Genomic DNA, 10779 nt, shown 5'->3' with positions numbered 1-10779 from the left:
CCCATGGTGTCCTATCGATGATCTATCGAACTTTTGCAAGTAGAGATAGGGACGTGATAGATAATCCCATTATATAAGGCTTATGTTAGACCACACTTGGAATACTGTGTTCAAGTATGGAGACCGCACCTAAAGAAAGACATCGAGCTTCTTGAAAGGGTGCAAAGAAGGGTAACTCGCCTGGTGAGATTGGCAAAAGGGCGTCCTTATGAAGAAAGACTTCGAATATGTGGGTTGCAGAGTTTCGAAACTAGACACCTTCGAGGAGATTTGATTGAGGTGTTTAAGGCTCTGAGAGGCATCAGTAAAATGAATGAGGACAAAATTTTCAAGATTATAAATGATGCTAGAACTAGGGGACATAAATTCAAGTTACGGGGGAAATGTTTAGATTGGACTGCAGGAAGTTTTATTTTAGCCAGCGAGTTATAAATTACTGGAATAAGTTGCCTTCATGGGTGGTAGTACTTTCGGGTAAGGGAAGCGCATAGGATGATAGGTTTAATTTCCTTTTTATTTATATTTTATTTTATTTATTTTTTTATTTATTAATTATTATTATTTAGTTATTTATTTTATTTATTTATTTTTTTTTTGTTTTTATCATTGTTTTGTTCGGATTTTTTTTTTTTTTTTTTTTGGCTGGTGCAGCATAAGCCATAGGCTTTCTTGCACCATGCGGCCATTACTAATACTAATACTAATATCTGTTAATTCTTAAAAAAATATTAGAAAAATCGTGCAATGGTCATTTTTACAAGCATTCCTTAAATACTATTAAAAATATTATCTATTTTGTTGTGATAAATAAATTCAAGAAATGTTGGTACTGAAATTTTTATTCATCTTCCTAGAAGAGAACATTTTTTACATACTGCATTTTTGCAATTGTTTTGGGGTTCTACTTTCATAAAATAGCTGAAGGTTTTTAAAGTGATATTGAAGGATTAATTTTTAAAAACACACTTTAAGAAAAAATTTTTCGTAGCACAGAATATGATGTTCAATGGTTTCACTTTTCATCTCTAAACTCTATTCTGCTCAGAGGGTTCACCTGATGGAACAGCTTGTAACACAGCACGTGTATATGGATGAACTGGAAAAAAAAAAAAAAAACAGTAAAAATGACTTATGTTCATAAATCATGATGCTATTTGGTTATTGAAAATGTATTACTATAAAGTAATAAAATTTTTTTATTTGAGATAATGCTGAAACTAAAGTTGGGAATAAGACATTTCTTCATTCCAAATAGAAAATATAATTTACATTAGCCTAACGTAAGTCTCTCCTCCCTTCATCATTTTGCTAATTAACATCAGAATAACCACTCCTCAGCCAGTCAGTACTGCAACACAAAAGACAACCAGATTGTTTTGTGGTATTCCTCTCCTGCTTCACTGTTTAAATGTATTTCATTTTAGTTTATTTTTCATATTTCAGCTGTTAATGTAATTCGGGGGGTTTTAAATTAGTTCAACCTACAAACCTGGGTCGGAAAACTGCTAGCTTGGGGGGGGGATACAAGGACTAATAGTTTAACAGTAGCCGTAGGCAGAGGTGAAGGTGATTCTTGCACAACTTCTATTAGAATAAGTAGCGACCTGGAGCGTGGGGTGTTGGGGGTTTCAGGGACGGATGGCAGTCATCCTGAAATAGGTGGGTATATGGGATGTGTTAGGGTAACTGAGAATAGGAGTAGGAGCATGTATGCTTGCATGTATACCAATGCTAGAAGTATAGTAAATAAATTTGATGAATTTGAAGTGTTAGTCAAGACATCAAGGGCGGATATTGTTGGGATAGTAGAGACGTGGTGTCACACAGATATAAGGAATGCTGAACTGGAATTTGGGGAGTACAATGTGTACAGAAAGGATAGAAAGGGAGGAGGTGTTATGCTGTTAATTAAGAAAAACATAAAATCAAAAGAAGTGCATCCAGTTGATATAGATGAATTGTTGAGTCAGTTTGGTGTGACATAAGCACTGCGAAAGCAAAAATAAGAGTAGGAGTGTGTTATAGGCCTAATGTCTCGAATGAGTACAATGAACAATTGTACAGAGAAATAGAGTGGGCTAGTAAATCGGAATGTCTTATAATGGGGGATTTTAACTTCCCAGATATTGACAGGAACTTGTGGATTGGTCACTCACACACTAGTCAGACTTTTGTGGATTTATTGGATGATTGTTTTCTGCAGCAGCATGTTCGAGAGGCAACCAGATAAAGTAATACTCTTGATCTGGTTATCAGCAGTGATCATTCGTATATTAAGAATTTGCAGATAAAGGAACCACTAGGTGGCAGTGATCGCAGTGTATTAATGTGAGATTTACTTAAAGATTTAATTACCATCAGGGGTAAAGGAAAGGGTTTTTGTTTCCGTAAAGGTGAATACAGTGGTCTCCGACAGTTTTTAAATTCTATACAGTGGGATAAAGTGACGATGTTACCAACAGTAAATTCTAAGTGGGAAGCATTCAAGGAATTAATCGTGGAAGCTACCAAAAGTTTCATACCTATTAAGAAATATTGTTCAAGGTTTAGGCCTAAATGGTTATCTAATGAACTAATGAGACTCGTAATAGAGAAGAAAAATCATGGGATGCATATAAATTATCAAGCGACTCAGAAGACTATGGCAGATATAATCTAGTCTGTAATCAGGTGACAAAGGAGGTTAGGCAGGTGAAGGCAGATTACAAGAAATCCTTGGCAAAAGATGCTAAGAAAAACAACAAGGATTTCTTTACTTATATAAACTCTAAAAGGAAGGGGATGAATCTGATTGGTCCATTTGACATCGATGGTTCAACTGTTGATGATCCTGCTCAGATAGCAAACAAACTGAATGAGTATTTTGCATCTACATTCACACATGAGGAATTATTAAGGTTTAAAAATGGCAGAAGGTTATCAAATTGTAGCAGGATACTTAATGATTTTGGAATATGAAAGCAAAGTGGAGGAGAAATTGTTGAAGTTAAACATAAGAAAAGCACCTGGGGTGGATGGGATCTATCCAGTTATATTAAAGGAGGCGGCAAAGCAACTAAGCAAACCCTTAGCCATAATTATGAGAGCGTCCTTGGACTCAGGGGAGGTTCCCACGGACTGGAGATGTGCAAATGTATCCCCAATTCACAAAGGGGGATCGAAGGGTGACACGAGTAATTACAGACCAGTTAGTTTAACTTCTATTCCGGGTAAAATAATGGAGTCACTGGTTAAAGATGCATTGCAGGATCATCTAGACATGACTGCAGCAATAATTCAGACACAGCATGGGTTTGTTAAGGGAAAGTCTTGTTTGTCTGACAAAATTGATAGGATATTATGATGTGGTTACAAAGGAACTGGATGCAAAAAATAATTTTGATATCATATATTTGGATTTCAGGAAAGCTTTTGACACTGTTGCGCATGGAAGACTATTGTACAAATTGGAGGAGAATGGTATTAAGGGTAAGTTGCTACAATGGATAAAAGGATGGTTAAGTGGGAGAAGACAGAGGGTGGGAATCAATGGGTGCTGCTCTTCTTGGACTAATGTTATTAGTGGAGTCCCACAAGGTTTGGTGTTAGGTCCACTGTTGTTTTGTATATTTATCAATGATATTGATGAAGGTATATCAGGCTTAATGTCAAAGTTTGCAGATGATACAAAGGTTGGCAGGGTTGTTAATGACAGTAATGGCAGTGTGCTACTGCAACAGGATCTAGATAATTTTGGGCAGATGGGCTAAGAAGTGGCAACTGAAGTTTAACCTTGACAAATGCAAAGTACTGCATATGGGTAGAAGTAATCCCAGAGAAACGTACCAACTGTGTTGTACTACACTTAAGATAGTAGAAAATTAAAAAGACCTGGGAGTAATTGTGCGGTCAGATATGAAGTTTTCTGAGCAATGCAGACAGGCTGCCAGGGCAGGTCATGGGGTTTTGTCAATGATATATAGGAATTTTGCTAGCAGGGAAAAGGAGGTGATTATCCCTCAGTATAAGGCAATGGTCAGGCCACGCCTTGAGTACTGCGTACAGGTCTGGAGGCCTCATTTTAGGAAGGATGTAGATTTACTTGAGCGTGTACAGATAAGGGCAACAAGATTGGTGAGGGGAATGAAGGGATCCTCTTACCAAGAGCGGCTTAAATTCTGCAAATTGCAGTGGCTGGAGACTAGGCACCTGCACGGTGATCTGATTGAGGTATATAAGGCCTTGAATGGGTTGGGCACGCTGAATTCTGATGGGATCCTTCCACTTGTTCAGATTATGAACCTAAGGGGGCATAAATCCAAATTAAGAAAAGACAGATGTAGAATAGATGTGCGGAAATTTGCCTTTAGCCAGTGGGTGGTTAATTGCTGGAACAAACTTCCATCTGTCGTTGTGGAAGTTGATAGGTTGAATAAATTTAAGGAGGAACTGGATAGGCATTTGGAGAGAATGGTGTGATTTTTTTTTTTTTTTTTGGCTGATGCTGCATAAGCTCATACACTTGCTTTCTTGCATCACATGCCACTGCTACTACCTTCAAAGAGAGATGGAAAGTAGCATCTGAAAAAGCTAACATAAATTATATTATTATTAGCGATATGGTGTAATAAGCCTGAGACTTATGCTGCACCAGCCAAAAAAAAAAAAAAAAAAATTCCTGAGTTACCCTGAGAGAGAGAGAGAGAGAGAAGTAGAAAGGAATCACCAAGAAAGAGAAGAATGATGATATCCAGCTCAGGACCTTTGGGTATGCGAAGCATATTCACCAGATGTGAGACCCTGGGTGAAATATTTTCAAAGTTAATAAATTAGGACCAGTGCCGGATGAAGGTATTTCCTCACCCCTGGGAGAATGATTTTTCAGCACCCCTTACTAAAGTTATATATATATATATATATATATACATTTTTTCCTATTGTTTCTTCTATTTTTGGCACCCCTTAAAGAATGGCACTCCAGGCAAGGGACCTGCTAGCCCGTATCTTAACTGTTTAGGACATAAATTTGTTTCTTTAAGTGGAATATAGAGTTGAGTCCTAATTTCCTATCGTTTTTAACAAGAGTTTTAGTATACGCTTTAAAAACAATTAAAACAAATCTCTTCACACTCCACAAGTGAAATATCTGATTGTTTGTTTGTTGTTGTTTGTTATTTGGTTTTTAGGAGCATTAGCAACTAAGGCCATATTGCTCCGGGAATATGCGGTGGTCAATCCCTGACCTTTCTGCATCCTCCGTATTTGGTGGTGACAGGCTCGAACCTCAGTCTAATCAAAAAGCGTGTGCTATGCACTGCTGCTCCTTCCCACCTGGCTACAGAGGCGCCATATATCCGATTGTGATACTGGAAACAATTTTTTTGGGGGGGGGACCATTAAAATTAGTGGCACAGTTTTATCCTTTGACAGATTGTCTTAGATTATATATCTAATATTAGAGTGTGACAGAATGAAACAGTTTTATCTACAAAGATTAAAAAAAAAAAAAGAAACACATGGACCCATTTGTAACCTCTAGCTACCAACCAAGGGGGGTTTGTTGTTTTGCAGAAGATTCATTTTAAAATGTCTAAATAATAATTTGCAACACAGTTTACGGACCTATACACTTTATATATGTCTGTGTAAACTGAATTCTTTGGCAGGAATACATTAATGAATGCTTGAAAACAAAAGCATATTAAAATTTAATTGAATTAGTGTAAACTGTTTATTGAAATTCTGAATGGAATTTAAATAATTGTTACTTTGTTCATTCTTAAATAATTCTTAATGTGTCTGTATTTGTGGACATATTCAAGTTTTTCTTGCCAAGGTTTAAAATGTCAAGGGATTTTATTACTGGGATGGGATGAGGTGGTCCTGGGGAAAGGTACCCAGGCACACATATTGTCTTTTTAAAATCTTTGAAAGCTTATTTTTCTTATTTCTATCAAGGTGCTGTTTAAAATCAAGCACTTCATTTAGAACACACTATCACGAATTTTGGAGCTCTCATAATCAAATTCGATATAAGATGTGTCCCCCCCACCACATTAAAATGAAATATCAAAGATACAAGGCATTTTTAGAATTTGCCATATTGACCCTCCAGAGGATGAGTCTAATGTAATAAAATAAATGCCTATCCCAAAGTACGACATGAACTTTTGACTACAGTCTTTCTTGAGGACTAGCTTGTGTACAGTATATAAGAAGGTTTAGTTACATGGTACCAAGTGGGAGAATATTTTTATGATTGTACACATATGCTCAAAAATTGGAGATTAGTAATTATGTCGTATATGTGTTATGCTGATACTGAAAAGGCAAATGCATGACACAAAGTTCAGACATGCTGTGATAGTTCTGATGGTTAGCAGGTAAAATTTATTGTCTTTTGTCATTTGCATTTATTGTCATTTGCCTTTTCAGTATCAGCATAACACATATACGACATAATTACTAATCTCTAATTTTTGAGCATATGTGTACAAGCATAAAAATATTCTCCCACTTGGTACCATGTAACTAAACCTTCTTGTATACTGGTTGGTGGAATAGACTTCCATCCCTTGTCGTGGAAGTTGATAGCCTAAATAAGTTTAAGGCTCAGCTGGACAGGTATTTCGAACGAACAGAGGGGTGAAGTGGAAGTGGTTATTTTTTATTTATTTATTTGTTTTTTTTTGGCTGATGCTGCATAAGCTTGCTTTCTTGCATCAAATGCCTCTACTAATGCTAATGCTAATGCTGTCTGCTAACAACGTAGAGGAACTTGTGTTTCTGAAGTCCAGTAGCATAAATTAAATAGAATTTATGCTTCTGGACTTAAAATGCCTTACAAAAACATGATTTGGGTTATAATACCTCCTGTGCACAATAATAATAAAAGTCCATAATTGTCAACCTGTTCATGCTGGTTTATCACAAAGTCTAATTGCTATTAGACTTGATGACTATCAATATTGCATTCCTAGTATCTTTGGTATTTTGGTGTGATATTAAAAAGATAGGGTTCCCTATCGATATTGATTTTAAATAGCACCAAGATAGAAATAAGAAAGGTAAGCTTTCAAGATTATTAAACGTACATTCGAACCAAAGATATATTGGACTTGCCTGATGTTTTTCATTGCAATATTGAAATCAATACGCTTCTACAAAAAAAAAAAAATAAATAAATAAAAATAAATAAATAAATAAAAAAAGGTTTGTTGCTGTCAACTGTTTGTGCTGGTTGCTCTGCTGCAGTATAAAGTAAAAGTTGGAACACTGCAGTGCGAATACATGTCATAAACTGTATTTTTTTTTTATTGATGTAACTTTTTATTATTTCATTCTACAGCCACTCCCCGGCTGTAGAATGAAATAATTACCAGCTGGTGCAAACTTAAAAAAATCGTGGAAAAGTATTTTGCATCCTGTAGGAATAAATGGAGGTATGTGAAAATATTGTAATGTGAACCCAATAACACACTTTTTTTTTTTTTTTTTTTTTTTGGTAATTTGTTCCAAGACCTTGGAATTTGAAATTTCCGCTATATAACTAAGCTATTTATCTCTCTAAAAGGTAATTTTTTATAATGGAAATTGCACTACACTTTCATCGTTATCATATCTTCTATTTATAAGAATCAATTTTGAATGCCTTCGTGATATTTTCCTAAAACACATTTATGGAGGTCACTACCATTAAACAATTTGCACTTTCCGGTTTATTGGGCTTTTCTGTTAGTGCAATCTATTATAAATAGGTAGTAAACTCAATCTTATTGCATTTTTGATGACCCCTTCACTGAAATTATTGCATTTTTCATAACCCCATCACTATAAAAAACAAAAATAAATTTTCAGAATCTTCTCTTCATTCCTATTTACTTATTACAATGGTGAAGGGAAAGGAACCAACGGAAAGCGCAAGTGCTGGCAGTGCCAGGAAACAAAACAAAATTGATTTAGAAATGAAGATTATTAATTAAGAATTACGAAGCAGGACAAAGTTTTGTCATCTACTGCACAGAATTAGGTCTTGCTGCTTTAACAGTGAATACTATTTTAAGGGGCAGTGACATATAAAAGAACATGTTAAAGGATTAACGCATTTAAGATCAACAGCGATCACAAAACAGAATTCAGGCACTTTTTTTTTTTTTTTTTTATGTGAACCCCAAACACGAGAGGTATTAGAATCTATAGTACTTAGTACCGTGCTTGGGTTGGAGGTTGAGAAGACGAAAAGAGATATTTGTTGACATTGGACTTGAACTTCTGTAGATTATAATTTTCAGGAAATGCGTATTAACAAAGGTTGTTCCAGAAAACAGCAGTTGAATGAATAAACGAGGAAGATGATTGTTGTTGTTGTTGATATGGAGGTTTGATGGCGCATAGGCTACTTTGGCCATAATGCGCCTCGAGGAAGATGAAAAGTTGGTTCTGTGGGTTTTAAGTTGGACAGTAAATGGATGTTGGCTGATGGCGGCACGTGTTCGGACTGTTTTGAAAGAGAGAGCGGGAATTATAGAAGCCAATTCAGAAGAACAGTGCCCGTGGAAGTATCTGTAGAAGAGGCATGCAGCAGAAACAGTACGTCTATGAGAAAGTGAGTGGAGAGACTCTGTTAGAGATGAATCATTAATTAACCTAACTGCCCTCTTCTGAATGGAATCAAGAAGCCTGAGAGAGGTTTTGGGGGCACTACCCCCAGATGTGGGAACAATAGTCCATGGCAGGGCGGATTTGCGATTTATACAGAGTGAGCAGCTGTTTGGAAGAAAAGTAACGCTGAGAGCGAAAGAGAAAACCAAGTTTTTTGATGCAGAGGAAGCAATATTTGTAATGTGCTTGTGCCAAGAGAGATTAGAAGTCAGGGTAATCGCCAAAAGAGATATATCATTTTGCCTAGAAATTGGAGTGTCACTAAAGATAAGCATAGGAGCAGAAGAATCCTTTTTGCGAGATATAAGACAAGACTGAGTTTTAGAAGGGTTGAAATCAACTAAGTTGTCTTTGTCCCACTGGAGAATTACCTGAAGATCGGCATTCAAAGAATTGGTAGCAGAATTTCGAGAAGTTGAAGCTGATTGAGCAGGACAAGGTTTCTCAAAATGGAAAGTGGAATGCAATGTGCTATCATTGGCAAAACTATGGATAGGATTTCCAGTCAATGGAAGTAGGTCATTAATATACAAGAGGAAAAGAGTGGGGGACAGAACTGAACCTTGGGGGACACCGGCATTAGTGGAGAAGTTAGAAGACAGAGAGCCATCTACCATCACCCTCAGTGAGCGATCAGAGAGAAAACTGGATAACCAATTACTAAAAATAGTTGGCAAACCATAAGATGGAAGCTTGTTTAGAAGACCTTTATGCCAAACATGATCAAAAGCCTTTGAGATGTCAAGAGCAACTACTTGTGTTTCACCGAACCTTTCCATTGAATTGGTCCATAAATGGGTAACATAAGCCAGAATATCACCAATGGATCGACACTGACGGAATCCATATGGGCGATCGTTGATCAGACGGAAGGTTTCTAGGTAGTTTAAGAGTTGGCGGTTAATCGATTTCTCCATTACTTTAGAAAGAGTAGAAGTAATTGCGATGGAACGATAATTGGATGGGAGTGATTTGTCACCCTTTTTAGGAACTGGCTGGATATTAGCAAATTTCCAAGCAGAAGGAAAAACACCTTTGGAATAAGAAAGTGAAAAAATGCGGCAAAGAATAGGGGTAAGTTGAGGTTTTGAGAACAAGTGGAGAAATACCATAGGGACCTGGAGCTTTCTTAGCATCAAGATTCATCAAAATCCTTCTGATATCCTTTTGACAGAAGACCACAGGAGGCATTGAATGGAGCGTGTTGGGAATGGTGGGAGGTGTTTTACTAAGATCATTAATGTATGAGTTGGAAGAAAAATGGGATGCTAGCAGGTCAGCTTTATCCTTGGCTGAAGTGATAACAGAACCATCTGGTTTGGACAGAGGTGGGAGCAGAGATGGGCAAAAGTTGCGGCCAATAGCTTTGGCAAGAGACCAGAATGCTCAGCTACCATTAAGGCAAGAAGCAAGTTTTCTACTCTTAGCCTGTTCAAACTCTAGTTTGGACTGATTAATAACTGCTTTACAATTGTTGCGAGCTTTGGTGTAGGTAGAAAATGAAACTGAAGAATTAGAAACAAGCCAATTACAATATGCAACATTCTTCTCTTGGACAGCCTTAGCACATTTATTGGAAAACTAAGGTTTAGATAAAGGACGAGATTTTAAAGTGGAGTCTGGGATAAAGGATTCCATTCCTGCAAGAATAATTTCACTGATACGATCTGAGCAAACGTTGACATCAGAACTTTTGAAACAGTAATCCGACCAAGGAAAAGAAGAAAAGAAGTCTCGCAGGTCATCCCATTTTGCATTATGTAATGCCAAACAACACAAGGATGGGAATATCCATGAGATAAAGGTTCCATTGGAGAAGAGACAATCACCAAGTTGTGATCTGAAGTGCCTGAAGGACCTCTCACTTCAACCGTTTACTTAGAAGGGTTGTTTGTGAGAAAAAGATCAAGCGCATTGACTGTATGATTAGGATTGTCCAGTATTCTTGTAGGTAAATGAACAAATGAACAATCTGTGCTAGGTCATTAGTAATTGCAAAAGCCTCAGCATCTCGACCTGCTGGGTCGGTGTGACTAGAAAACGGAAGCCAGCTGTAGTTGTGAACATTAAAATCACCAAGGAAAATTACCTCACTGTTAGGAAAGTTGGACCGGAGAAAGTCAAGTTGAAAAGAGAGGA

At 36.9% G+C, this 10779-nt stretch overlaps 1 protein-coding gene across 1 annotated transcript in view; it reads right to left on the bottom strand.

Annotated features, from left to right (window-relative positions):
- Positions 1-823: 823 nt before the first annotated feature.
- Positions 824-10779, bottom strand: part of LOC150088287 (cubilin-like) — a 1623406-nt gene continuing 1613450 nt past the window's right edge. The window contains exon 48 of the mRNA XM_090370104.1: positions 824-1096. Coding sequence (XP_090226230.1) covers positions 1026-1096 — 71 coding nt within the window. The 3' untranslated portion in view covers positions 824-1025. The remainder of the gene's footprint in view (positions 1097-10779) is intronic.

Source organism: Mastigoproctus giganteus, chromosome 3 (assembly GCF_048544385.1).
Source record: "Mastigoproctus giganteus isolate SK-2022 chromosome 3, ASM4854438v1, whole genome shotgun sequence".
NCBI classification, from domain to species: Eukaryota; Metazoa; Arthropoda; class Arachnida; order Uropygi; family Thelyphonidae; genus Mastigoproctus; species Mastigoproctus giganteus.
The sequence above is the reverse complement of the archived record's forward strand: the minus strand, read 5'-3'. Positions and strand labels throughout refer to the sequence as shown.